General features: G+C 62.2%; 1 protein-coding gene across 2 annotated transcripts in view; it reads right to left on the reverse strand.

The window, feature by feature from the left end:
• Window positions 1-17,233, reverse strand: part of FIBCD1 (fibrinogen C domain containing 1) — a 31,722-nt gene extending 14,489 nt beyond the window's left edge. The window contains exons 1-5 of one of the 2 annotated variants that reach the window (XM_023242858.2): window positions 17,028-17,233; window positions 9,959-10,033; window positions 8,904-9,383; window positions 4,624-4,783; window positions 4,114-4,250 (exon numbers count right to left, since the gene is read on the reverse strand). In XM_023242858.2, coding sequence (XP_023098626.1) covers window positions 4,114-4,250; window positions 4,624-4,783; window positions 8,904-9,383; window positions 9,959-10,033; window positions 17,028-17,099 — 924 coding nt within the window. In that variant the 5' untranslated portion in view covers window positions 17,100-17,233. The remainder of the gene's footprint in view (window positions 1-4,113; window positions 4,251-4,623; window positions 4,784-8,903; window positions 9,384-9,958; window positions 10,034-17,027) is intronic. The other variant, XM_023242859.2, reaches the window with a different exon arrangement.
• Between the last annotated feature and the right edge of the window lie 10,726 nt (window positions 17,234-27,959).

Here is a 27,959-nt window from a genome sequence, read left to right on the forward strand (position 1 = left end):
GGCCCCTCCGGCCCCAGAGGCCAGCAGAGCAGAGCGCCCGCGGACCCAGACTGAGCCCTGCCACCTCCGTGCACAACACCGGGCGCACCTTCGCTCTGCCTGGAACGCCGTTCTCACCTCATCCCCCAGCACGTGGACCTCCCCGTCCAGAAGCCTCTCTTGGCCGCCCCCGGCTGGGTCAGGGGCTCTCCCCCACGCCCCCGGCCCCCACCCCTACGGCCCTCGCACAAGTCAGCTGCTGTGCCCAGCCCCCACCGGGCCAGGAGCTCGCCGTTGAATCCTCTGGCCTGTGCTTGGTGCTCAGTGGTTGAATAAATGACAGTCACCGTGTGACAGTGAGCTCCACGGACCCGCATGAGGCCGGGCGGGCGGGGTACCAGGCAGGGCAGCGGTGTATAATCCGTGAAGCGGCCCCTAGGCGGACGGGGCTGCCGAGCCCCACGCTTGCCGGGACTGGTCTCTCCAGGAAGCAGGCTGTGGCTGCGGCCCCGGGTGCCCGTCCGCCAAGGGAGAGCTCTCGGGTGTCCGCACTTGAGGCCTGGCAGCTTAGACACGGAGCCTAATGACGATGGATTGTACCGGGTTCGGAGAGACGGCCGCCGGCTCCTTCCCAAACAACAATTGAGTTTCCGAGAGATTCCGTGTGGCAGGGAGGTGATCCTGACAGATGCCCAGAGGTATCTGGGCAAAGATTGCTTTTGACGGAAGTCCAAATGGATATTAACGTTTATCGGGCTCACGAGCACTTCTCAGCCGAGAGCGGCCTTTCTTGCGGGGCCCCTGATCCAGGTGTCTGAGCGGGAGGGCTGGGGCGGGTGGCTGGCGTTGCTCATCGACTCCCCTGTAACGGCCCCTGCAGCCCGGGCCCTGGATGTCGCCCTCCTCCCGGCCCAAATCCTGATGGACTTTCCGGGACACTGGCGTCACGTCCACCGGAGAGGAAGCGCCTGTGCTGCCTCCTTGGTCTTTCATTAAGCCCGTCCTAACCCTTAACTCTGATTTCTGGGCACCGGCTGTCGCATGGATGCTGCTCTGCCTGCCGAGGGGGTTCCCAGAGGCACGCGCCGTAACTCAGATGTTCCGAGTTAGGAAAACAAGAGAGCTTTTAGCCCCCAGACGCGGATCCGGGAGGCGTAAGGGCTCTCCTCCGGAGCTTGAAGAGGGGTCTGTGGGTCTGTCTGTCCCCGGGTCTTTGGGGGGACCCTCAGCTGCTCTCACACCGGCTCTGCCCTCTTGAACGCACTCGCCTGGCCCCCGTGCCCACCTGCCTCACTCGGGCCTCCCCTGTCGCCACCAGCTCAGGAGAGCCGACCCCTTTCAAAACTGACCCCGTCCAGCCTGCCGCGCCTTCAGGTCCCTCCACGCATTTCCTGGAGAAGCTTCCCGCTCCCCTCTGCCCGGACATCGGCACAGCAGAGATGGCACCAAGCCTCTTGGCGAGAAACGGAGGCGTCCTGCCAGCCTCTCCCTGAGGCCCCAGGTGCCAAAGGCAGAGACCTGGGAGCCCATCTGGGGACCCCTGGGAAACGCCTGACCCCGTGCCCTGCTTCGGGTCCCCACGACTGTCCCCTGGACTATGGTGACGCCCTCTTGGCAAAGAGTTCGGTAAGAGGCGGGGTCACACGTAGCTCGGTCATCATTGGGTCGCCAGTGCCTCGCACACGGTCAACCTGCGTCCTTCCCCATCTTCTGAGATTTGGGGGGAGGCAGGGGTGGCTCCCACCATGGCAGCTAAAGGCTCCAGCCGCTGGCTTTCTCAACCTCCCTTGCGGTGAGGGTCGTCGGCACGCGGCCCCGGCCCCACCAGTCAGAACAGCCGCTGGCTCGACGGCTGGGGAAGCAAAGAGGCAGGGACACAGGGGATCTCCTTGAAAGGGACCGCAGACTGCACCCCAGGCCCGGACCCGTCCTGGTGGGGGTGCCCGTGCCCAGGTGTCGCTGTGCCCAGGGCTCCGTGCCAGCGGCACTGGGGTAGGGTGTTTTCTACCAGGTCATGCCTGGCTAGCTCTGGGGGACTCCGTTCCTGGCTGCCTGGCCCTGAGCTGGTTTCTCCGGCCTCCCAGCCTCCCTCCGGTACATTCCTTTCCTGCTGGAATCAGCCATCTCCTGTTGCTTGCCGTTAAGACCTCTAAGTGAGGCTAGTGGGTATCGCCATTTACAGCTAAGGATGCCGAGGCTCAGAGAACTTAAGTACCTTCCCCAAGATCACACAGCAGGACTGAGAGCCACACCCGGGTCTGTCTGTGGATGCCGGAGTCCAAGTGCATAACCGCCAAGCTGCCGACCTCTCCGGCAGAGGCTCAGCTACAGGCTTGTCGGGGCATGAGGGAACCGCCTCCTGCTCTACACTCTCCCTGCCCCGCTCAAGGATGCACAGTCGGGTTATAGCTCCGGAGGCGCAGTTCTTATGCCGTCTTTCCTCTTTCCAGCACCCTCAATAGCTCCCCAGTGCCCGGCCCGAACCCCACCGTCTGGGTTATCGGCCCCAGTCTCACCTCATCACATGCCCCGGCCCCCAGTTGACTCTGTTTCCTGGAGAGGCTGCGTGCCTCCTGAGTCCCAGACCCTTGTCAGGTTGCTTCCTCTGCCTGGAATGCCTTCTCTTTCCTTCCCACTTCCTGTTCTTGCCGGCCTCTTAAGGCTTGTCAGCAAAGCCCCCTTCGCCAGGAAGCTCGCACAGAGCCCCCCCTACCTCTGCTTACCGTCACTTCTTGCCCCCAAATCCTCGCAGTTGCCAAGTTGTCTGGGACGACTGCGGCAGGGTCTTCCCCATCTCTGTGCTTCCCCAGCCCCCAGCACGCAGTTGGGGCTCAAAACCTGCCCATTTTTGAAATTAAATGTGAGGCCGAGAATCCTTAAAAAGTCGGCTTTACTGGCCCTGCTTTCATGGTCCCTGGGCCTCCCAACCACGGCCGACTTCGGGGGCGCTGAGCAGCTTTCGGGGTGGATGCAGATGTCCAGGGACAGTGGTATAGGTTGTTCACTGCTCTAGGGCGTCTGGCCAAGAAGCAAGGCTCACATCTACTCACCTTGCCAAGCCCAGGGTGCCAGTGTGCCAAAAGGGAAGGACATGCATTTTTAATTTATACAAAGTCACCCAATGGCCAGTGGCAGCCCTGTTGAAGCCCAGCCCCCAAGACGGAGCTGCAGGAGAGGGTTGGAAGGCCACTGATGGGAGTGGGAGAGAGACAGCAAGCTCACTTCCTATCCCAGCTCTAGAATGGGGGGGGGTCAGCAAACCACGGCCCCCCAGGACAACGCCTGCCTGCTGCCTGTTTTTATCTGACTTGTGAGCCAAGAATGGTTGGAACATGTTTAAATGGCTTTTAAAAAGCATAAGAAGACTATCTTAAAATATCTTGTGAATAATAGTTGGAGAGTACGGGAAAAATGTATGAAGTTCACATTTCCGTGTCCACAAGTGTTACTGAGAGAATCCAGCCAGGGGCCTCTCCCCGCCGCTCCGCCCCCTTCTCCCAGCTCCGGGGAGATTTCAGGGCCACCCATGGCCACCCCTCCCCGCCCTCCCTTGGCCGTGGGGACCTTTCATGGCTCCTACTTCCCACCCAGGCAGGAACCAGAAGGTGCAGGAAAGTCACGGAAGTCACGACAGCTCTTTGGCAGGAAGTCATCGGGGTCTCTGCTCTCTGCCGTGTGCCCCCCCCCCCCAAAAGGGGGCACACACATCACGTATCGGGTAACTCAGAAGACAGCATCTACACACGCCCTTGAACTCACATCGGCGACAGGCACCCCGTTTCATCACAGAGCCCATCCCCCATTTGCCTGACACTCCCGGGGCAAGCACTGTGTTCCCAGAGGCTCGAGGATCGGGGAGCAGAAGGTGGCTCCACGGACAGGTGACGGGGCCTCAGTTCATGGCCTCCACTTGTCCTGTGCAGGTTTCTGGGGGTGTGGGGTTCCCGGGTGAGATTCGAGGCAGGTTTGTGGGGGCCAGAGGGCACACAGGCAGGCCTGGGCCAAGGGCAGAAGGCTGGGTGAGAGGTCGCTCAGAGTAGCCAGGTTCGTGGGCACAGTCCCCTGGGTCACCCCGGCCTGCCTGGGCGTCTGCGGGGCCGAGAGGAAGCCAGCCGCGCAGCGCGGGGGACTCACCGTCCAGCCGCCGCCGTCCGTGCGCATGTCACAGTAGACCTGGAAGCCGGCAGGGTAGTGTGTGGGGAAGACTGAGTAAATGCCATCCTCCTGCTGTCCGCTCAGGAGCACGTCCAGGCAGTCGCGTGGCGGAGAGCCTGCGACAGGGAATGCAGTCAAGCCGGTGCCCTGGCACCCGTGCCCCTCCCCACCCCCCTCCGTCCCTGGGTCTCCCTGATTTGTCAGTCTACCCTGCGGGGTCATGTGGGCCCCAGGGCACCAGCCTTGGGGGCAGACCTTGGCTCTGCTACTCCCTGCGTGCCTTTGGGTGAGTGAGCACCCTCTCTGAGCCTTGCCTTCCTCATCTGGAAAATGGGCACAGTGGGCCGGGAGAGGGCTCAACAGAAGGGTGCAGGTCGGGTGCTCCGTGCTGCCTGGCTGCAGAAAGTCCTGAGCGAACAGGAACAGCGTTTCCTTATCAGAGGGGTGGGGGCGGGACCACGGGGGTACAAAGCTGGGCACCCCACTCACCGCTGGCGCAGCCCCGGGGCCGCAATCCCCTTGCAGGCGCCCTCTGAAGGTCAGCCTTGACGCGGGGCCGGCCCAGCCCCCGGTCCCTCTGCAGGGCGTCTAGTACGTCACTGACCGAGTTCAGCAGGTGAGCCATGTGGCCTTGACTCTCGGAGAGAAGCTGTGGAGCACGGGGGGCCCCTCCTCGTATGACGGCAGGTTCCCCCCCCCTCCCTGCCCTGGCCCCCATCCGAGGAGGTCTCAGGTTGGGGGCTCCGGTGGGAAGGGACAGAGGGGCTTCAACAGAGACCCGTGCCCCTGCTGCGCCCCAGGCCCTGTCCTCATCCATTTCTGGGCCTCAGCCTCGGTGAGGTGACCGGAGGCAAAAGCCCAGGTGGGCACCTGGCACCAGGTTCAAATCCCAGCCCACCCATTTACCAGGTACGCGTGGGTGGGTGACTTAACGAAACCCCAAAGCGGGGCCGACAGCAGGGCACGCGGGACCTGGCCCACCTCGTTCCACGAATTCCTAAGGCACCTTTCAGGCTAGGAGACACCCTCACCCGGTCTCTCCCGGTCCCCCCAGCAAGGCCCTGGAGGCAGGGGTGATGGTTCTGCACACAGGAGGGGGCCCTGGGATACCCCACCCGCCCCGCCCAGCCCCCACGCAAACTCCACTTTCTTGGGTCACAGCTCCCATGTCCACCGCCTCACCTCACCCCCCACAGCCTTGCCAGGAGGGAGGACTTGAGTTGCTGTCCCCTGGTTACAAATGGGGAAACTGAGGCCCGGGAGGAGCGGTCCCTGACGGAGAACGACCTCAGGCCGCTTCCCCGGGGTTGACGGGCAGGAAAGGCACATAGGGTGCCCGGGATGGGGGCAGGACGGTGGGGGCAGTGGTTGGGACCCAGGCTCTGGCGTCAGCCCTGGGTTTTGACTCGGACCTTCCTCCATTCGCTGGGCAAGTGACCCTGGAAGAGTAACCAACCCCCCTTTGTGAGCCAAAGTGACGGGACCCGGTTTTCCGGGGTGGGTGTGTGGGGTGGCTCGCCAGGGCACGTGTTTGGGGCCCGAGTGCTCAGTCCCCGGTCTGTGTCGCTCCCACCGCTGGCTAACAGCCACCCTCCCCGAGATCCGGGTCTGGAGGCCTGTAGCTCGGTCAGCGCAGCACGGGCCCCCTCCCCCTGCCCGCCCCGGGGGCCTCTGGGCCGTGCCTGCCGGCTGAAGGGTCTGCGGTCTGTCACCTCCCCACCCTGGCTTGGCTCTAGGAGGCTGCAGGACCACAGGGAGGGGGGAGGCGGGGTCACGGGCACAGCCGGCCAGCAAGTGCACGTGGAGCCTGCCCGAACCTGTCACTTGCCAGATAATAGCTCGTTGGAGGAAGGAAAATAGAAACACGCGCTGCCAGCAGTTTACAAAATAGGATTCTCGTTTCGTCCAGAAGCAAGGGCTCCCGCAAAGCTTTTCTGTTCCTTGCCAGCTTCTCCTCTGCAGTGAGGGCTGAGGCCTGGGGGAGAGGTGCGGAGCCGGGCAGGGGGGGGACCCTGGGGCAAGGTGGCCGATCCCACCCTGGGCTTTTACCGTAGTGTCCTGTAGACAGGTTCCGCGGGTGGGGGTGGGGGGGTGGAGGGGAGCCCCGCGGCCCAGACGATGCAGACGGCCCCCGGGGCGCAGGGGACAGGGTGTGGGCGCCAGAGATCACCAGGCTCATCGGTGAAGTCTCCAGGGTACTGCCCACCCTTCTGGGACCAGCGGACACGCTCGAGAAACTCAGGCGCGGCCCGCTCTTGCTGGCGGGCAGGGAAGACCTCAGTTTAAAGCAGCAAATGATTAAAGTTGAAAATGTACATATAAACATGCTCCGAATTAATAGGGAGAGTCAGGCCCTGCTCGCTGAGCTGCACGGATGCGTTAAAGGGGACGCGGCAGCTTTTAGGGGCAGTGAAGTCAGAGTCGCTGCTTCGGGCGCTTTGTCGTGTGACTGAGCCGAAACAAGGCCCTCTGCTTCTCTGAGCCTCAGTCTGCCCCTCCGTGGAATGGGTCCGCGATCTCCACCTCCTGGGGCCACTGTGCAACCAAGTGCTTATAGTAACCAGCACTCCGTGGTCCCTGCCACTACGGTCGATCATCGCAAAAAGAGATTTGCAACGGTGGCCCCCCGCTGACCGCGGCTTTAGTTTACAAATAATCTCCACCGTAATAATAAAAGAAACGCTGGTCTCTCATGCACCAGATGCCAGCTGAGCCCGGCCCAGTCGGGAGCTCCCACAATCCTCCTGGGAACAGGCTACCTTCGCCCCCGTGTCACAGGTGAGGAGACTCACCCCGGGGAGGGCCACTGACCAGCCCAAGTCCCACAGCCGCTGCTTGGTGGAGCCTGGACTGGATCCCAGCACGGGCCGCGGCCTCACCCCTGCAGGCAGCACCACTCGGCCCTGCTGCTCCCAGGCCAGCGGGTTTCAGACGCTTGTGCACACGAGAGCCACCCTGATGCTTAACTGTTGGGACCCCGGGTTTGTGATGAGGTTCGGAGAGGTGCCTTTTATATGTTTATTATTATTATTGTTATTATTTTAATTTGAGAGCGAGAGGGCCAGCAGGGGAGAGGAGGTGGGGCAGAGGGGGAGAGAGAGAGAGAGAATGCTCTCATGCTTAGCAGGGAGCCCGACCCAGGGTTCCATCCCGTGACCTTGAGATCGCGGCCTGAGCTGAAATCAAGAATGGGAGGCTCAACCGACCCAGCCACCCAGGCGCCCCGGAGGGCTGCCTTTTAGCAAGCGGCTTTGACACTTGCGACAGAGGGTGCCCGAGGGTAGTGCTTGGGGAAACCCAGGTCTGGGCCAATCCCCTGGGGGGTCTGGGACGCTTGGAGGAGGGGAGCCAGGAGCCCCAGCGACATGGGGTCTCTGAAGCTACCCTGAGTCTGTAGGAAATGAGTCAAATTAAACATTCTTTGGAGAAGTGAATCTGTCAGGTGAGCCAAGGCACTCCCGGGCCCCCCTAAAGCTATCAGTCTTGCAGGAACAGCTCTAGGCCTCTGCATAGGTGGGTGGGTGGGACACCCCAAGGCCCCTTCCCCCCCCAATCCCCACCCCTGCCCTCAGGGCCTGGATGGCCAGGGGCTCCATCATGTGGAGAGCAAGGTGGGGGGGGGGGCAGACCACCCAGAAAATCTGGAGGTCTCTCCAGATTGATGAGACCCAGATTGATGGAGGGGGCGGCTGAACACCCTACCTCCCACCCCACCCTGGGAGGGGGAAGTGCCTTCCCATCAGTCACCCAAACAGGACGACAAGGGCTATAATTCCTCCAGCTGCGGCCTTCAGAGGAGGGAAAAGACCTATTGCTCATGAGCTGCAGGGCGAGCAAATGCCTGGGCATCCCGGGGGTCGGGAAGGGGCTGGGATCCGTGGCAGGGTGGGGCTCGCCTCCTAGTCCCTAAGGACCTGAGTCACAGGGGTGACGGGGTACAAAGCCGGAGGGTGGGCAGGGCATCAGGAGGCCAGAGGCCGGGCCTGACTTGGCCACTGCACCCTGGACAAATCACTGTCCCTTTCCAGGTCTTAGTTTTCTTTTCTGGAAAATGGTGGAAAACCAATGAGATGGCCCTAAGCCCCTGATCCTATGAAGGGATCTAGGAGGGGAAGTTCTTGCCGGTGCTTCAGGCGCGGTCGGTGTTGGAAACTCTGCCCCCAGAACTACCGGGTGTTTGCTGGGACCTGACTCGGGTGCGGAGGGGACGTGGGGGAGGGGCAGGGGTGGTGGGGACAGGCTAAGGGTCCGGTGGGAACTCCAGCAGCTGGTCCCTCCTTCCCTGGAAAGCTGGGAGCATCAGATGGCAATGAATGGGGGACAGGGCGCTGGGCAGGGGGTACAGCTCTCTCCGGCCACGAGGCCCAGCTGGGGAGAGGGCTTGCCACTGACCAGCCACTTGACCTTGAACCTCCATTCACTACCCATTGCGGGGAAGGGCCTGCCCCACCTGCACCGGCGCGCCTGGGAAGCCCCTCGAGCCCTGGACTTGACCGGACTCTCACATGCCACAGGGTGCTACACAAACGCCCAGGGCCACCTGGACAGCGCGTAGGAAATGGGTTGAACCCTGGTGCCTCTAGCTGTGTGGCCTCGGACGAAGGAGCCCCTTCCCTGAGGCTCATTTGCTGGACGGCAGGTGGGACCAGCTCCCGGGGCCCTTGGGGATGAAGCGAGGCCGCGGACGTCAGGCAGCGGCACTGGGGGGGACACAGCGGCAGCCACCCCAGCCCCCTCCCAGGACCCCGGGTGCAGACCCGGCCCCTTACCTGGATGAGGCGGCCCTGCTCGCTCTGCAGGGCGCCGAGCCCCTGGCCCAGCACGCCGAGGCCCTTCCGCAGCCCCACACACTCCGCCTGCAGCTCGGAGGCCCGGGCCAGCAGCCGGGGCAGCTGGTCCACCAGCGTGTCCAGAAGCTCCCGCTCCCGCTCGCCCGCCAGCCTCGGCTGGGCCTGCAGCTCCGCCAGGGCCTGCAGCACGGAGGCCCGGGCGCCCTCCAGGCGGGCGAAGCCGTCGGCGAGGTCGGGGCAGCGCGGGTCGATGAGAATGCTGAGGCGCGAGCTGTCGGCCCTCTCCACGGTGACCAGGGCGCTGTTGGCACCTGCGGGCCCGGTGCTGACGACGGGCGGGGGCGCCGTGCCTGGCACGTGGGTGTGGTTCAGGAAGAGCACGGCGCCCGTGACGGCCACGGCCAGCAGCACCGCCAGCGAGAGCAGCACCGTGCACAGCACGTAGCCGCAGCTTGGCCACTGCGGGCCGGCCCCGCGCACACAGACACAGAGACGGACAGACAGACGGACAGGAGAGAGAAGGGGCGGCATCAGGGGCAGAGCTGGGCTTCCAGCTCTGCCCAGTGAGGGGGGGGGGGGCGGGCAGCCTCAGGACGGGCGGGGCCTCTGGCCTTTGCGAGGCCTGGACGAGACTCAGAGGATCCCCTTCCTCTCGGGGACGGGGGAGAGAAAGGCAGAGATGACAGACAGAAGCCCGGAGGGGAGACAGACAGACAGGGACCAACAATACAGCAAGAGCGAGTGAGTGAGAGACGCAGGGAACCAGAGATGGAGAGGACGAAAAGAGAAACTGAGGCAGAGAGGCACAGAGACCGATGGAGACAGAGGCACCCTTCCCCTCGCTGCCCCTGCCCTGCTCCGCGTGGCCTGCACGGGGCAGGCCCTCCTCCCCCCTGGAGCCCTCCTGGGTGGGTAAGGGCTGCGGCCAAAGGCTCCCACGGCCTCAGGCCCCCAGGCTGCCATTTCCGGTGGGGGGTGGGGAGGGGGGAACCTTGGCTGAGGGACCTCACCTCGCCGAGTCTGGGCGTCCTCACCTGTAAAGTGGAGGCAATAATGACACGCCCTGCCCCACACGTGGGTGTCTGCCGTGCAGACTCAGGAAGAGAGAGCTGTAACGGTGACAGCAACGAGAATTGTCACACTGTCACAGCGGAATGAGCGCCCGTCACTAAAGGTCCCTTTCGGCCTGGAGCACCCACATCCCGAGTCCCCCGTGCAGGCCAGCCTCCGAGGCCGCCGTGCACGAGTCCCGGGGGCGCAGGGTGACCGGCCCAGCACCTCCTCTCCCCTCCACCCCCCCCACCCCGTCTCCGCAGAGCGGGCCAACGGGCAGAACAGCCCTGGGGACCCTGGAGAGAGGGATCGCCCCCCCCCCCTTGAAGGAGGCAAGGGTTGGGGCAGCAGGGCAGTTGTGCCCCAAAGCGGGAAAAGGCGGAGGAGGTACAAAGTGGGCTGGGGACCCCGTGGGGGCTGGGGACAAAGGAAGCTAGAACACAGGGGCCGCTCGTCAGTGAAGCAGGCACCGCGCACCCAGACGCACGGGCCGAATCCCTCACAGCCCCAAAGGGGGCGGCCGGGGAGCATGACACGTGGGGAAAGCGAGGCCCAGAGGGTCACACGGCACCTCAGAGGCAAGCTCAGGCTAGAACCGCACCCCCCCCGCCCCCCGTCCCCGGCCTCCTGCCTCCTCTCAGGGCCAGGCACCTTCTACCCCTGAGTTTCCCGCCCGCCGCGTGTTCAACTTTCTGCATGCGCGATGCATCTTTAAGCGAGTTAGTATGTGAACCCCCTGGCACCGTGCCCGGCGCGTTGTGCGCGTCCAATAAATATTAGCAGCTTTTATTGCCTGGCGATCAGTGTGCACAGAGCATCTGGGGGTGTTGGGTTGTTTATTTTCCTCCCAAAGTGTTACTTCTCTCTGTCACTGATGCTCGGGTGCACCTTCTCGTTTTTGCACATTTTCACATCTCCGACGGGGGGCGGGGCGGGGGGGGGTTCCTGTAGGTGTAATTGAAGGCTCCCCGCGGTGGCGCCTAAAGCAGCAATTCCTCTTACACTTTGCTCTTTACTGGAAAGTACTATACAGCAAAGAGCTTCTTTTGCACGCACTCAAATGCCGCGGGTGACTCCTGGATCTGCTGCTTGGCACCAGAGGAGGGTGGGGTCAGGGGTGGGGTCAGGGGTGCGGCGCAGGTGGACGAGCAGACCCCCCCCCCGCCCCGCCCAAGGAAGGGTGCCGTGTTGTGGTCGAGATGAGAGAGAGAATTCCTTAGCCCGCCCCTGCAGGGGTGACACCCCCAGGACTCCTCTCCCCACATCTGCCCGGGGCCCCAGGACGGCACCTCCGTGCCGGGCTCCACACATCTCGACGGCTTGCTCCAGCCGGACCTGAACACCTTAGCACCCCCCCCACCACCACATCAGCTCTGCATAGGCTGGTCCCTCAGCCCGAGGCGCCCACGGCCCCTGCTCCTCCTCCGCCGACCCAACTCCCTCTCTTCCTTCAGGGCTCAGCTAGATGGCCACCTCTTCCGGGAAGCCTTCCTTGACTGTTTCCCCAGCCCTCCGCCACCCCCAATCTAGTTTTGGAGATGCTCTTCCTCTGTGTTCCCACGCCCCTTCCTTCCCCCCCACCCCCCCGGGGGAGGGGGGGTGCTTATCAAGACCCACAGTCATCACCTTTGAATTCATTTGTGTACTCATGCAAACATCCACTCACTGGGTGTCCCCAGGAGCCCGGAGACTTGGGCTGGACCACCAGAGCCCCCCGGGGCCGGGCCTGCTCTCGCCTCCCCCCACCCAGCACAGAGCGGCCGCTTGTCACATGGATGGGAGGAAAAACAGATGGGCCAGGCCATCTCTCAGTGACCGTGCTCGAAAGGGGGAGGATGTGAAGGCCCCGGGATCCACTGTGCTTCGGGACTCATGACCTTCACGCTGAGCCCCGGACCCCGGGGCAAGGCCCCCTCTGACCCCGTGTGCCCCCTCTCCTGGCCGGGCACGGAACGAAGGCGACCTCCAGGCTGCCCCAATCCCCCGGTCACCTGCAGGTCAGGGCCTTGCAGACGGGCGGGCACCACGTTAGCACCGCCAGGCCTCGAGCACGAGCCGTGTTCCCGCCCCAGAAACGTCCTAACGCCCCCTTCTCTGGCTGGATTCAGGGGGAAGAGCTCAGAGGGCAGAAGAGCCCGCGCCGAGGACACACGGGAGGCGAGCGGGAGGGCCAGCATTTGAGCCCAGGGCCGGTGACTGGAATCACACCCTCCGGGCCGAGGCTACGTCTTCCCACAACGTTCTTGCCAGAGTCTGGAGTGTGGGGTTTGCGAGACAAAGCTCTGTGTCAGCAATCAGGCCCCTCCCGGAGTCCACGGGGAGACACCTTGCCCCAAGCAGCTCTGAGCGACGTCCTCCAACTGAATGGCATTAAGGTCCCCGGCCGGCAAGGCAAAGTGGCCAGCCGCATCCGCCCCCACCCACCCCGGTGTCTCCAGGACCCTCGCCGTCTCTCGCACCTGCTGCCACCCAAGCCCCCAGTCCCTGGAGGGAAGACGGAGGGTGCAGAGGAGGAAGAGGCTCGAGAAAGCCACATGGGGTCCCCTGAGGGGCAGGGGGATGACGGAGTTGGAGATGAAACAGGCCACTCAGCAGAGGAGAATTAGTCTTCTGAGATCACCTTAAACACGAAGTACTTTTCGTTTTTATAGGCTGCTGTTTACGTGTCTCGCAAAGAAATCCGCTTGAGCTAAGAAGGGGGGCTCCGGGCGCAAAGAGCAGGCCACGGGGCCGGGGCTGCTTTATCAGCCTTCGGCCGTGGCAGAGCCGGGTGCACACCCCGGGGTCCGGGCACACGGGGCCCCCGCCTCCCCTGGCAAGGAGGGCGGACGCTGGGAAGGTATCCCAGGCGGTGGGCGTGAGAGGTGCCAGGAGCCCCGGGTTCGAGGTCCAGTCTGCCACTAACCGCTTACGTGAGCCCCCAGCTGGAGGCACGTGGCTTCGTCCCCTGCGTGGCCCCCAGGGCTGGCTCCCCGTGGCCGAGGGGAGGCAGGAGGTAAGAAACCCCAGAGGTGCCTCAGTTGAGGGCTGGCGTCTTTCCCCGCTGCCTCCTCTGTGTCCCCAGCCTCCAGAGGCGGCCATGGGGTCTGGCGGAGGAAAAGAGGGCTCAAGAGGAAGGGACGCGCTGGCTCGATGCCCTGCTAGCCCAACGTGCCCAGCCCGCCCCCCCCTCCCCGTTCCCCGCCCCCCGGTCTTCTTCCTCGTTTGCTCAGGGAGCCGGTGCGGGAGCCCCCGCGGTAGACAGAGACTGGGCTCCCAGTATCAAAGTGGGAAGAAGAAAAATGTCCCTCCAGGGGAGGCCAGGTGAGGTGGGATCCAAATGCACAGCCCCCCCGTCTCCTACGAGCACCCCAGCCAAAGGCAGGATGGGGTTGGGGTGTCCCGGAGACCCCCTAGAATGAGGGGCCAGTTCTTCGGCTTTAAGGCACCCCATGCTGAGGACCATCGGAAGCCTCTGGCCATTTGCAAGGTCCTGGGGGAGTGGCCGAAGGGGACAGAGGGGCAGGGCCTGGAGAGCGGCCCAAGTCCACCCCTCCTGGGGGCTCCAAGCTCCCCAACCTTTGCTACTCCTCAGAGGAGCTCGACTCTGGGTCCATCTGGGGGGGGGCAGAGGGGGGTCTTCATACGCTTCCCATGAGGGTCTGTTCCCCACCTCCACAGCCCCTGGCCTCCTGATGGCCCACCCGGCCCACTGACACCGAACCAGGTTCTGTCCCCACCCCTAACCTGAGCCCTCTGGAGATCCCCTGCACCAACTCGGCCTCCACCCCTCCAAAGCCGGTGCCTCACCGGACTCCTTCCACCCCACCGCCACCCAGGCAGCCACCCGGCTCTGTCTCTGTGCCCCCAGCCCTGCCCCAGTCTAAGCCCGTCATCTGCCTCGAAGAAATCACTGTGACGGTCTCCCCGCTGGCCTCCAGGCTCCGCCAACCCGTTCCCCACGAGGCCATGAAGGACCCTTCCCGAAGGTCCTGCTTAGAACCCCGTAGAGCTATAGAGGCCCCCAGGGCAGGTCCCGCTGGGCCCTCCGGCCTAGGGCACCTGCGGGCTCCCCTCCCCCATCCTGCCCTGCCCAGCTCTGCACCTGCCTGGTGCCTTTCCTGGCTCCCAACACACCTTGGTCTCCCTCCAGGACGGATGCAGCAAATACCATTCAGCTTAACTGTCACCTCCTCTGGCAGGTGGTCCTTCACTCCCACCCTGCCTTCGGGTCACAGCCACCCCGCTGGGCTAGATGGTGAGCTCTGTGGGGCTGGGTGGGGGGGGGGGGCGGCCCGGAGGAGGGCACGGAAAGTGACGGAAGGGAGTCCTTGGCTTGCCACCCCCGTGGGCCCCTTCTTCCCTTACGTCACCCTCCTTGTCTCCCAGCCCCTGCCTAACACAGTGACCTCTACCCAAGCCCCAGGGAACAAGAAGACAGTTGCTTTTCTTTATGGTGCCTTGTGACAGTCCCTGACTGGTGAGGGTTTGTTTTTTGGGGGGTTTTTTTTGTTTTTGTTTCCCTCGTGAGACCCTAAGTAAACTTCCTGGGGGCACCGGCTCACAGCCGTGCATCCCAGCCGAGGCGGGGACTCCAGAAATAGCCACGGAGTGAATTAAATGCCGCAGGGTTTAGGTTAGACATCGGGAAGAACTTCCCGATGAGACGTTCTTTTTCTTTCCGCAATGGTGCGAGAAGTTTGGGGTGGCGTGACCCCAGGGCTGCTGAGAAACAAGGCTCCCCCCACCACCCCCCACCGCCCCACCCCAACCCCGCCCAGGAGGAGCGGGTCACAGGGGGACTTCCTGCCCTGCGCTCCCGGAGAGGAGAACCGTGTCTATTCCTAGATCCTTCCATCTGACAGACTCCAAACTCTGGCAAATGTTCCACCGTCACCTCCCGCCCCAAGGGTGTGAAAGCCCCTTCGTGCTCCGGGGGGAGAAGGGACAACTCTAACGAAGCGGGCTTGCCTCTTACCTGAAGCTTCAAGTGAGGCTGGGGCTGGCACAGGCTCGGTCACTGTGCTTAGGTCTACATGCCAGGTCACCAAGGGAGGGGGGAAAGGAGGCGGTGTTTGATGTTGGCCCAGGACCCTGGGGCCACAAGCTCTCAGCGGCCTCTGATGCCACGGGGCGGACGGCGGGGGCTCTGGCTGGGGCAGCTGGAATATGTGCCCCCAGGCAGCAGCAGAGGGAGGAGGCCTTGAAGGCACATTTCAAACAGATCCCCCAGGAGCCCCCCCTTCCCCTTGAGACACAGGGGCACCTGCTGACTCCTCACCCAGGGCGCCTGGCTGAGGGCTTCACGCACTTCAGTTCAGCCAACACCCCTAAGCTCCCAGTCTGAGCTACATGGAGGGGCAGGAGCCTGGGCCCAGGGGAAGACGTAGAGACGGGGGCCCGGAAGGAGCATGCGTCCAAAGGGAGCTCCTGATAGAGGAGAGACCCGGGGCTGGGGTGGGGGGAGCAAGGCAGCGACACAAAGGCAGCTGAGCGCCCCAAGCTAAATGCTACTGGGACCTGCAAAGGTTTGGAAATGTTCAGCCTAGTGTGGGGCTGGAGTTTGGCAACGACAAGCAGTCAGTCCTGGTAAGGGGGTAATGGGAAAGGAGAACGGGTCAGGCTGGGGATGGCCTTGAACGAGTCTAGGAGATGAGACTGCTCTTGCTAAGAGGGTGAAAAGTCAGATCTCAGCAGAAGAGTGACACCTGAGAGTGGCTCGGGGGTGCACCTGCCCGAAACAAAGAAACAGACTACCTGGAAGGCATTGGGAGGCGCTGGGGTCAGACCCAGGTTCGAATCCTCGTTCTCCTGCTAACATGCTGTGTGATCTGGGCGGTGCCTCGACCTCTCTGAGCCACGTTACCCTGTGACGTGGGAATATGCATCTCTGCCTAACCCCCAGGCTATGGCACGAAGTGAGGTTGGCCAGCTGGTGGGGAAAGAGCTCTGCAAACTGTAGAGGGCTGGGCCCCCACACCACGGCCCTGTCAGTCCGGACAGAACAAGCAGGTTGCAACCCTGGAGAGTGAGGGGCTGCAAGGCCCGCCCCTGCCACCGCCTTCTTGCCATCGCGAACACAAACAGCTCTTTCCCCAATGACATCTGTCTGGGAGAAATTTGAAATTTAAAACGGGCAGCCCCATTATTTCCTTTCCTTGGCGAGCGGGGGGCCCCCTCATCTTGCCTGCCTGCCCCAGTCCCTTGGCAACCCGGCCTGGGGCAGCCCCAGGGCTGTCCCTCCGCTCAGCTCCGAATCTCCAGCCCCGTCTCTGGCCAGCCCCGGAGCTCTGCCCTCACCCCCGCCCCCCCTTCCAGTGCACAGCCCTGGGCACCCTCCAAGCCTGCCCCCTCCACTGCCCCTGAAGACGCAGCAGGAAGGATCAAATGAACAGACGTGGAACCTCGGACCCAGGTTCAAATCTCAGCAGAGCCTCACGGCCTCTGGCTGGAGCAACCCTCTCTGAACCTCGCTTTCCTTGTCTTAAAACTGGAGAATCATGATATCCAGGCTTCTCACATAAGACAAATATTTATCGATCCTTTACTGTGTGGGGAAGGGGGGGGGACAGAGCTGTTTAAAGTGTAAGGGTCCAGGGGAGATCCAGGGGATCGGCACCCTGCCAGGCACCTGGCACAGGGTGGTGCCCAGGGTGGAGAGTTAGCAAGTGATTAAGATGCCCATTGCCGAGGGGTGGAAACACACTCAGCGAGGGTGTGATGTCTGTGGTCGCACAGTTAACTAAAAGGCTGGTCACCCTGCGAACTATAGGTCTCTCATCCCCCCTGCACACGCGCACAGGGAGGCTGTTGGCGGCGCAAGAGGGCCCTCTCCCACAGCGCGCGGCTCCTGCGGGGGTGCTGCCCCCGTCCGCACCCCGCACCCCAAGTTCAAGCCTCTTCGGGAGGAGGAGGAGAGGAGGGCGCCCGCCTCACCCCAGGCCTCCCGACCCCCGCGGGGTGCACCCCAAACTCCAGCCTCGAGCTGGGCGCCCACCCCGCCGGCGGGAGCGGCCACCACCTCGCCCACCGCGCGGGCCCCAAGTCCCCACGCCGCGGGCCCGCGTGTACCTGCGGCTTGTCACGCGGCCGGTCCTCAAGTTGGGAAGCGCCGCCCATGGTCTTCCACCGGTCGTTGACCATCTTCCGGCAGGACTGGCGGGGGCGCCCGGCGAGGCGCGCCGCTGCGGAGCGCAAAGACGCCGAGGTGGGCGCGGGCTCGGGCGCGGGGCGCGTTCTGCCCGCCAGATCCCCGCCTCGGGGCCCCGCGCCAGGCGGCCCGGGCCAACGGGGGTGCGTGTGCGGGGGTGCGCGGGTGAGGACGGGGTGCGCGGGGATGCGCGGGTGACAGCGGGAGCGGGAGCGCGAGAACAGCCCGCCCGCCAGCCCGCCCGCCCGCCGCTCGCGCTGCGCGCCGTCCCCGTTCTCCGCTCCCGCGCCTCCCCCTGCGCGCTCCTCTCCCTCCTCCCTCCTTCCTTCTCAATCTCCGTGTCTTTTTTGTCTCGGACTCTCTTTCCTTTTATTGCTCCCCCGGCCTCCCTCCCTCTCTGTGTCACACACACACACACACACACACACACACACACGCGCTCGCGCGCGCGCGCGCGTACACACACACACACACACACACACACCCACCCCGGAGGCCTGCGATAGTTAACTCCACCTCCGAAAAGGCCCAGATAAAGGGGCAGAACCGGCCCCAGGCCCCTGGGGCCAGCCGGGAGGGCGGCAAACCGCAGCGGGCAGCCCGCCTCCAGCCCGCCTCCAGCCGGCTCCGGGAGGGGCCTGGGAAACCCCGACGGCACCTCCTCGCAAACTTCCTCCCGGCGGGACCCGCGCCAACTCAACGTGCGCCGGGGGCGCGGCGCCGGGAGGGCCCAGTGGGCGTCCCCGCCGGGCCGTCGGGCGTCTCCCGGGCGCGGCGCCGCGTTGCTCCCGCTCCCTCGGGGCGCCGGCCTCACCCGGGGACCCCGGCGGGGCACGGGGTGGGGCCGGCCGGAGTGCGCCCCCTGCGGGTCTCCGAGGACTCCGATCCGGCAAGCGCTCCCCGTCCTGGAGTCACAAGCCGTTGGGACCTTCCCCTCCGGATCCCCACCAGCGAGGCCGGCCTGGGGGCGCCCCCGGCCAGAGTCCGCGACCCTGGATCCTGCCTCCCCGCGCCGCCACAGCCGCCGGCGCCGCGGTCCCCAGTAGGAGCCGCTCGGCGCGCTGGATCGCCCGCGTCTCCCAGGCGCGCCCCGCACCGCCTCAGCCCCCGCCTCCTCCTCTGCTCCGGAGAGTGGGGATTTGTGCAGGGAGGGGGCTTCTCAGTCGCCCCCTCCCACCAGCAGCACTTTTAAAAGCATTTAATCCGCCCGGCGCAGCCTTCGGAGGTAATTGACAAAGTCCTTAATCTGCGCCGTTAACGAGATGCTATTGTGGCTTCTGACCGGGAGGCGCCCACACGGCCCGACGCCGCGTTCTCGGCGGGCCGCCCCCTCCCCAGGTCGCCGCGGGAGCCCCGCCGGCTGCCCCTCCCCCGCCCCTTTCTTCCATCGCTTCAGCTCCCCCAGCTTCAGAGTAGACACCCCTATTTTCCGCCCCCCGCTTCTCCCCAGAGCTGTTTTCCGGCTCCCGGGGAGCCTTGGCCCGCCACGCTGTTCCCTGGCACCGTCTTCGTCTCTTCCCCACCGGCTGCCAGTCTGTCGCCCCATCTTCGTCCCTCTCCCGGCCCCTCTCCAAGCCCCGCACAGGCAACGCGGGCTGCCTGGGGGTGGGGGCCGCGCCCAGCCTGCGCGGTGGCCGCGCCCTGAGCCCGGAAGCCCCGGGACCCCGTGCCCCCCATGCCGTCTGAGCGACTGTCACTCACCCACCAGCAGCTGGGTTCTGCAACACGCCAGCTGTTTGGCGCAGCCTCCTCTGCCTCCCAGGGCTGCCGGCTGCCCCACCTGCAGCCCCACCCCGTTTGCGCCCCACGGGGGAGGCCGCCTGGGTGGCTGGGGAGGATCCCACAGCACTGGCTGGGGGGCGCGGGACCTGTGTGGAGTCCAGGCTCTTTCCGGATCGCACCCTTCTTCCCCTCCGCCCCCTTCCCTGTGGGTTAAAGGAATTGGCAGGTGACTGAGGGGGCCATCTGGCTTGCTCAGAGGGGTGTGGTGGAAAGCACAGAGCCCTGGCTGTGTGGCCTGGGGCAAGCTACTGCGCCTCTCTGAGTCTCAGTTTCCCCATGTGTACCAAAAGATTAACAGCACCCTCTTTGGAAGGGCTCATTGCGAAATTCTAAGAGAGGGCTCCTTGAATCACCGGAGCAGATTTCAAACTTTCCTGCTACGACCTTGGGCAGATTTCCTGTCGTCCGTAGCCTTGGTTTCCTCATGGAAAGAAATCAGGACCTCCCCCTTCTTGGTGGGGAATTGTGAAGTTTGCAGGCACACGCCTGGGACTGCAAGTCTGTGGCACTGATTTGGGGAGAGGATGTAAACTCCAGATGTGTCTACGTGCAGACAAAAGAGCACCCTGCTGGGGAGGGGGAAACCCTGAACTGAGACTCTGAGACCAGGGCGGTGCTGAGGGTCAACCGAGGTTGGGAACGCGTGCTCTGAGGGGGCAGGGAAAGCATCCTGAAGAAGGAGAGGCGTGAGCCAGGCCTGGCAGGCCGGGATGTCTGGAGGCTGGGGAAGAAGGCATTACAGCAAAGGCAGAGAATGGAGAGTGACAATAGGCTGTGGGCAGGTGCAAGCCGGAGGATGCTGGCTGGAGATCCGCTCCCAGGCCGGCGGGAGGACAGTTGGACAGGTGAGTGGGCGCCACCTAGCGGCGCCTCCTGGCACTGCTGGCTGCCGGTGGTCTCACCTGCTGGACAGCAGGCTCCTCGCTTTCCTGCCCTTGAGAGGGTGCAGTGAGGACGTGTGTCAAGGACGACCTTCGCCTACCCACCCCCTGGGCACCCCAGGAGAAGAATCAGGCCTGCTGCAGCTCTGGCACGAGCCTGCAGCCATTTGCTCAGTGCTTTACACGCTGTATTCACCTCGCACACTTGGTGTCTCGGGGAGAGGGGAGGGCCACCCTCACTCAGTTCATTGACCCCGAGATCCGCGTAAGAAAAATCGAAGCCGGCCCCACAGAGGGGACAGTGCCCCCACCCTTCCCTTTTGACAAGGCTGGTGTCCTCACAGCCCCAGGGGAGATCGCAGGTGTTCCCAACTGGCCGGCGTGGGATCAAGGCTATCTGGGGACCAGCCAGGACCTCGGGAGAGTGGGAACCTAGGAACCCAGGGTGCTTGGCTTAGCCCCAAGGCTGCCCCGGAATCCCTGCCCCCTCCTTGGGCATCCACTTACCCTCCTCCTCCCTCTGGCTCGCCAATTCTACACGTTCCTACTTTTTTTTTTCTTTTTTTTTTTTGCCCGTGGCCACCTGGATATGATGGCCCCACGAACAGAAAGCTCCTGTCTGGGATTTTTAGTTTAAATTCCGGAGAGAAAGGCTGTGATCCATCCTGCTCCTCATTTGGAGCCAGGACATGTCAACTGTGGATTACCAGCTGGCCAATAACAGCTGCCCTCTGTCAGGTGCCCACCATAATCTGATGGAGGGCAATGAGCATAGGGGACCTGATGCAGGGCACCTCCCTTAGCAGGGAGTGGGGACAGGGCGGCGAGTCATGATGCCGGCTTTGGAGGAATGGACGGGAAGAGAACCGACGAAGGAGATAAGAAAGTGACCAGGATCGCTGGGTGACAGCATTCAGGGTGTTGGCCTTCAGACTGGGTGCAATGCGTTGAACATCCTCCCCACACTGGGCTCTGTGCTGGACCCACCGCCACCCTCAGACACGGGAGCTTTTGCCATCCCCATTTCATGGATGAGAAAACCGAGTCAGGGAAGTTACAGAAGATGATATAATGAATAACTGCCGTTCAGTAAGCGTGTCGCCTGTGCTTAATGAATGAGTCCCAGTCATTAACAGTATACCTTATTTCATGTAATCCTCACCAAAACCCGACACCCCCATTTTACAGATGAGGCATCTGGAGCTCAGAGAGGTTAAGTAACTTGGTCAAGATCACCCAGCAACCGATGGGGCCAGAACTGGAACCCAGGTCTCCGCCCTGCTCTGTCACTAGCTTCCGCCCTCTTCGTCATCTGGAGCTGGCCTGAGACATCCAGCGAAGTCGCAGCAGCGGCGCTGCAGACGTGGGCGGAATGCCAAAGGGGCTTGGCTCCGTGGGGCCTGGGGGCTTGCCTGGCCAGGAGGTCGGGACCCCTGGCCCTCATCCGCCCAGCCTCTGCCCCTCACTTGCCGAGGGCACCGGGATCTTGCCGTAAAGCTGTTTCAACTTAACTCTGACAGTCACATTTATCATTAAAAATAAATTTATCTTGGCTTCCCGTGGCACGGAAAGCTACTGTGCAGTGATTCAATGGGCTTGTCACCCCTCTCGGTTAGGCACGGGGAGCTGAACAACTGGATGGTCTCCAACACTGGCGCCTCATTTTCTGTGGCTGGAGCCAGAAAGGTACAGTGGGCTGACATTTAATTTAGAATCCAACATACCTTGACATAAACCTATAATACAAAGGCGGGGGCGGGGGTGGGGGCTGCCAAGCCCGGCGGGGGTGGGGGGGCGGGGGTGGGAGGGGAGTCCAAGTGACAGGGTGGATTTCTTTCTTTCTTTTTATTTTTTATGCTTTGTCAACACGGAGTGGTGATGACAGTCTAGAGGCCGCCATCAAAGGCGAAAATTAGCATGGAGCGGACGTGTGTGCGTGTGCGTGTGCGTGTGTGTGTGTGTGTGTTTTTGCCGTGGTGTGCTGGGAGGGGGCGGTGTGGGGCTGCGCCCCACGTCCGCTGGGGTGCCGCGTGCGGTAGCCCGCAGCGCGTCCGTCAGGTGTCACCAGAGAAAGACGAGCCGAAGCCAGGTCCTCGGGGCTAGGACCGGAGCCCAGGAACAGGATAACTTGGTCATTCCGGGCAGGACGGCACCTGCCCATTTATCTCCGTGGCCCCAGCCCTTCCCATAGGTCCTCTGACACACAGTCAGTGCTCAATAAATACAGAGCAGTCGAGGACGATGTCATTTTAAAAGCCAGAAAGCAGAGGTCTGGTTTTTTTCTGCAGGGGAACATCCTAGAAGACTCTTTGGGTGTGAAAACCTGAGGCTCAAGGCTGGCCGGGGAGGGGAGGGCAGGACACAGGAGGGAAGCAAGAAACCCAGAAGAAGCACGGTTTTGCAAAAGCAACTGGACAAGGAAGGGCCGGGGAGGGGTGGGGGGGGGGGGGAGAGGGAGGAGAGGCCACACGGGGGCCTGGGAAGCACAGCCCTGGCGCAGGGGCGCGTATGCTCTTGCTGAGAGCAGCTTTCCCATCTGTTCCCCTCAGGGCTCTGCTCAACGGCCTCGTGTCCGGGGCGTTCCGGGGGAAACGGAAGGAACGGTCGCCATCCCGTGCCAAGGTCAGCGCAAGGCAGAGCGAAGGGTCCGGCTGTCGGAGGGGAGGGCGGGGAGGGCGTAGAGGTCCAGAATGCGGCCCGAGGAGGAAATCCGACCAGCAGGTGACCCGAGCTTGAGCCATTTCGGTTTTCATTTTCGAGCACTCACAGTAGCCACCATTTTCCGGAAGGCCTAGCTCGTGCCAGGCACCGCGCGGGCCGCTCACCCTTCCTCATTGGGTTTCCTCGCAAGAGCCTAAGGGGCAGCTGCTGCTTCTTGTCCGCATTGGACAGATACAGAAACAACGGGAGTACGTGAAGGTCGCGTACCTTGCTCAAGGTTCTACATCTCGTGAACCCCACGTCTTGAATTTGGGCTGTGCCGCCTGACCCCGCTTCTCCAGGGCCCTCGGCGGCGGAATGCGGGGACCCCCGCGCACCTCACGCTCGGGTGACAAATGTTTATACCGAATGAAAGGAACTGGGTGCGGAAAGCCAAAATCTTGTTAAGTCTGGATGCAGCAGTGGCCCCGTCCCAGCCACAAGTGGCCTCACCTTTGAAAATGGCGTGCCTTATCTTACTATCTCTTTTCTGTGCCGGTGACCTCGATGTCCCCGGAGCGCGAACCCCGGGGTACTAATAGTCGTCCCTGCTGCCAGCTTAGTCACGGTGCCGTGTTTCCCGGCGTGTTTTGTAATTTTGGATCGTGTGCGTCCTCTTTGTCAGAGCTTTATCGGTGGGAATCCGGGGTGTCCTGGGCCGCGAGTTTGTCCTTCCCCAGATTTGCTTTTCTTCCCGGGAGGCATCCGAAGCCACTTCGAACCCAGGGCCACGTGAAGCCCTCATCTTGCACGTAGAATAAAGTCGAACCACGTCTTCATGAGAACGGGCCTGCGGGTGTTCGTTTACAGCAGAAACTTTCCTGTCCGCTTCCCTTTCCGCTACAGATGGAGTTTTTCCTTGTCTGCCCATCTCCACCCAGATTCCCTGCCCTGGCTTTAAAAAAAAAAAATTTTTTTAAGACTTTGTTTGAAGTAATCTCTACACCCAACGTGGGGCTCAAACTTACAACCCCGAGATCAAGAGTCGCACGTTCTCCAGACGGAGCCAGCCGGGCGCCCCTTCCCTGCTCCCCCTTTTTGCTTCTGACCTCTGATCATTTCCTTTTTTTTTTTGCTTTAGCTGTACGTCTAAAAGGATGTTTGTTAGGTCGTATGCAACACTTGCAGACTTTTGGTGGTAGGAGTCTAGTCTAGTATCACTGACAACAGAAGTCTCTCCTCTCACGCCTAGTTTTCTCGTCTTAACTTTATTATTTTCGTTCTTTTAATGTTTATTCATTTTTGAGAGACAGAGAGAGAGAAACAGAGCGTGAGCGTGGGAGAGAGAGAGACAGGGAGACACAGAATCCAAAGCAGGCTGCAGGCTCCAGGCTCCGAGCTGGGCAGCACAGAGCCCAACGGGGGGCTCGAACCCACAAACCGTGAGCTCTTGCCCTGAGCTGTAGTCAGAGGCTTAACCGACTGAGCGCCACCCAGGCGCCCCTCTTTTCTCAGCTTTAAAAAAAGACAAAGTCTGGGGCGCCTGGGTGGCTCGGTCGGTTAAGCGGCCGACTTCGGCTCAGGTCATGATCTCGCGGTCCGTGAGTTCGAGCCCCGCGTCGGGCTCTGTGCTGACAGCTCAGAGCCTGGAGCCTGTTTCAGATTCTGTGTCTCCCTCTCTCTGCCCCTCCCCTGTTCATGCTCTGTCTCTCTCTGTCTCAAAAATAAATAAACGTGGGGCGCCTGGGTGGCTCAGTCGGTTAACCATCCGACTTCGGCTCAGGTCATGATCTCGCGGTCCGTGAGTTCGAACCCCGCGTCAGGCTCTGGGCTGACAGCTCAGAGCCCGGAGCCTGTTTCAGATTCTGTGTCTCCCTCTCTCTCTCTGACCCTCCCCCATTCATGCTGTCTCTCCCTGTCTCAAAAATAAATAAACGTTAAAAAAAAAATTTTTTTTTAATAAATAAATAAATAAACGTTAAAAAAATTTTTTTTTTTTTTAAAAAAGACCAAGTCTAACATATGTGCAATAAAAGGCACAGATCTTAGAGGTAGGGTTTAGATGACCATTTCCACCTCCCCAGAAAGTTCCCGCGGGCCCCTTTCCCGGTCACACGCGACCGCCCGGAGGTGCCCCCAGTCGTGATTTCTATAGGAACTTCGTTTTGCCTTTCCTCGATGGCCCGGCCACGGTGTGTTTAGCCACCTTCCTGTTGATGGACGTTCGGGCTGCTGCGAACGGGGCTGCTGTGCCCATTTGCACGTGCGTCCCGCCCCCGCCGTCGTTCATGGGCTCTGGGGACGCGCACGGTGGCCCGGCGGGTGTCTTCCTTCCCCCTCGGGCCTGCCAGAGGGCCCGTCCTAAGGCTGTGGCAGGAGAGCCGCTGGGCTGTCACCCGTGCCTCCGAGGAAGCTGGTGTCTCGGCCAAACCTCGTGTGTCCTTGTCAGAATGTCAGCGTGCGCCGGGGCGCGTCGATCACCGTTCTGTCTCCCCAGCCACCCTCCCCGCCCGACCGGCCGCGCCGCCCGGCACCGAGGACCGGAGGGCTGGTGCCTTAGAAAACACAGCCAAATGGCTCCTAACGAGGCTGTGTCATCGGACGCTCCCGCTAGCAGTGCGAGGGTAGAGAACAGGCCTGTGGTCATTCGCCTGTGGGGAAGCGTCTCCTTGTCACCCTCGCACCCTCCTCATCATCGGCCTCACGCACAGGTGGGTTTCCGCCCAGGCTGCCGGCTCACTGGGGGTGCAGCTGGCTCTGTGCTGGGTTCCAGCTCCCCCGGAGCCCAAGGCCTTGGGGGTGTGAGGACCCGGGTGCCCCATCTCACGCTCCAGGTCTCGTCTGGAGGGGCAGGGGAGGCAGGGGACAGTCCAGCAGGCAGACAGGCCTCGGGTCGCTCTCCACCTGCACTCTGCCTGGGAAAACACACCCCAAGCCCCGGAAGGTTGCTGACCGCCCGCGGTGGGCCCAACGCCCGAGAGCTGCGGTTCCTGTGGAATCTGTGCCCCCTTCCGGAGCCCTACCCGAAAGCTTCCCTGACCAGAGAGAGCTCCCGCTCTCACCTCCCACGTCCAATCCGCAGGCAAGTTCTTTCAACAAATATTTATGGAGCACCTGCCGCGTAGAGCTTAATTCCAGCAAACGTACCAGATACGTTCAAATGGAGATATGCGCTCTAAGAAAATAAGACAGGGTGCTGCCATACAGAGTGGCTGGGGTGGCTGGGGAGGAGCTGGTGTTTGAAGGAGCCTATCGTGCAAGGTCTGAGGGAGAGCTCTCCGGGGAGCGGGGACAGCAGGTGCAAAGGCCCTGAGGCAGGAATGAGACTGGCATGTTAAACCCCGACAGCAGGCCTTGTGGTTGGAGCCCAGGGCAGCGATGAGGTCAGAGAGGGAAGGAGGGCTGGACGATACGGGGCCGGGAATGGGTTTGGGTTTCATACTGGTCACAACAGGAGACCGTCAGAGGGTGGTAGGTGGGGGCGCGGTGTTTCTGCAAGTTCATTTTTGGCTGCCATGTCAAGGTTGGGCTCCAGGAGGGTCTGGTGGGACGGCAGGGGCCAGTGAGAAGGTTGCTTGCTGTCCCCTCTGGTGAGGGCCGGAGGCAGCTCGGACTGGGGCGTTGGCGGCAGAAAGAGGGGACAGATATGGGACAAGTGGTGGAGGTACGGTCACGGGCCGGCTGACAGAGTGGATGTGCCCAGCAAGGTGAAGAGAGAGCAAGGGTGATGCCAAGGTCGGGGGTCCGAGGCACAAGCAGGGTGGCATGGGAATACCCGAGATATGGGAATCTGGGGGAAGAAGCATGCAGGTGCGGGCTGGAATCAGGAGTTCTGTTCTGAACGCATTACGTTTCAGACACCTGCCGGGCCTCCCAGAAGGGCATGGCGTGGGCATCGAACACCCGAGGCTGGAGTGCCAGGGAGAGGTGGCTCGAACTCACCAGGCTGGAGCTGTCCACTCTGAGCCATGAGACCAGACGATCCCCGGTGGCCGGTGGGATCTGGGGACCTGGGATTATTGCTTCCAATTCCTCCCTCCCTGTTAGAGAATTACCCATATCTACACCCTCTGCCTGGTGACTCTCCTGTGCCTCCCACCCCGCTGATGTTGGACTTGGCCATGTGACTTGCTTCAGCTACCGGACTATGTGCAAACGTGCAGAACAGCCAGCGTTCTGAGCCCAGAGCTTAAGAGACACCTTCCTGCACTTCCTTCTCTTGGGACCATGAGAGGAATAGCCCTGGGAAGACAGGTACCAGAAGGTTGGGAGATGTGTTCAGAGGCCTGAACCTGGCAGAGCCACGAGCCAGAAAATACATGCCGCGGTGGTAAGTCCCTGAGTGCCGGGAGTGGGTATTACGCAGCAGTATTTCAGCCGTAGCTGACTGATACACAGAGCAGAGGCGAGGCCCTCTGGGAAGGAGGATGGGGGCATGCTTGAGGGCTTGGTGCAGGGTAGGCGCTCGGCAAACTCTACCTAGCCTACTGTTAACTGTGCATCTAAAACAGAGACCCTCCCTGAGCGTTTTCTCGACTCTGGGCTCCTCAGGGCCACTCATGCGACCATCTGCTTCTGTCTCGTATTTCTTTCTCCCTTTCCATAGTTTTCCCCCAATTATAAAAATCGCTTATTACCGCCGAACCCAGAGATAATCCTGGTCACGACTTCGGGGTGCCTCCTTCCAATCTTTATCTTACATCGCCGCCAGAGACTGAGTCTCTATTGGGCCAGAGGGACCAGGGACGTTTGCGGGGGCGGGGGGGAGATCCGCTTATATGTACAGATACGCAACATGGGCGGGGAGAGGGTCCCGGTGGTGTTTTTTGTGGGCAGGCCCTTGGGGTTGAAATGGGAAACTATCAGGAGCAAGTATCCAACATTTGCCACAAACCGGCGTCGTGGGCGCCGCTGGATCTCTGCCCACAGGGGCACTCAGCGCCCACAGTTCCAGAAGGTGCCAGACCCACGGCCTTCGGCCAGCGAGGATGGGGTTGGGAGGGTAGAGGATGAAATGTCCCTGTGATGGCTGGCTTCCCTCCCTGTGTCACCTTCTCACGCCCCTTGAAGCTCACCCTGGGGTGATCGCCACCAGATAAGCCGCTTGTGTTTACGTCCCTGCCCCTTGGGGAGCCACCGTTAGTGGCCAGGTGCTGTGTACGCGTCCCCCATTTCTTCTCACGACCATGCGGCAGGTTCTCGGGTGACCTGTGGTTTCGTAGCAGCTCTGCTATGACGCGCCACACGCTGGCCACGGTAAGTGCGCCGACGGAGGTGACAGGAGCGTCTGAGCCCCGGTGACCAGGGCTTGCCCTCGACCTAGAGAAGTGCCTCGGGCTAAAGTCAGGTTTTACCAGACGGAGGTTTCATGTACACGTTTCTTTCTCTGTTTTTAAATGTTTATTTATTCTGGGGAGAAAGAGAGAGTACAAGCAGGGGTGGGGCAGAGAGAGGGGGAGACACAGAATACGAGGCAAGCTCCAGGCTCTGAGCGGTCAGCACAGGGCCCGAGGTGGGGCTCAAACTCCACCAGCTCATGACCTGAGCCGC

The sequence above is a fragment of the Felis catus genome, chromosome D4, assembly GCF_018350175.1.
Source record: "Felis catus isolate Fca126 chromosome D4, F.catus_Fca126_mat1.0, whole genome shotgun sequence".
Classification (NCBI taxonomy): domain Eukaryota; kingdom Metazoa; phylum Chordata; class Mammalia; order Carnivora; family Felidae; genus Felis; species Felis catus.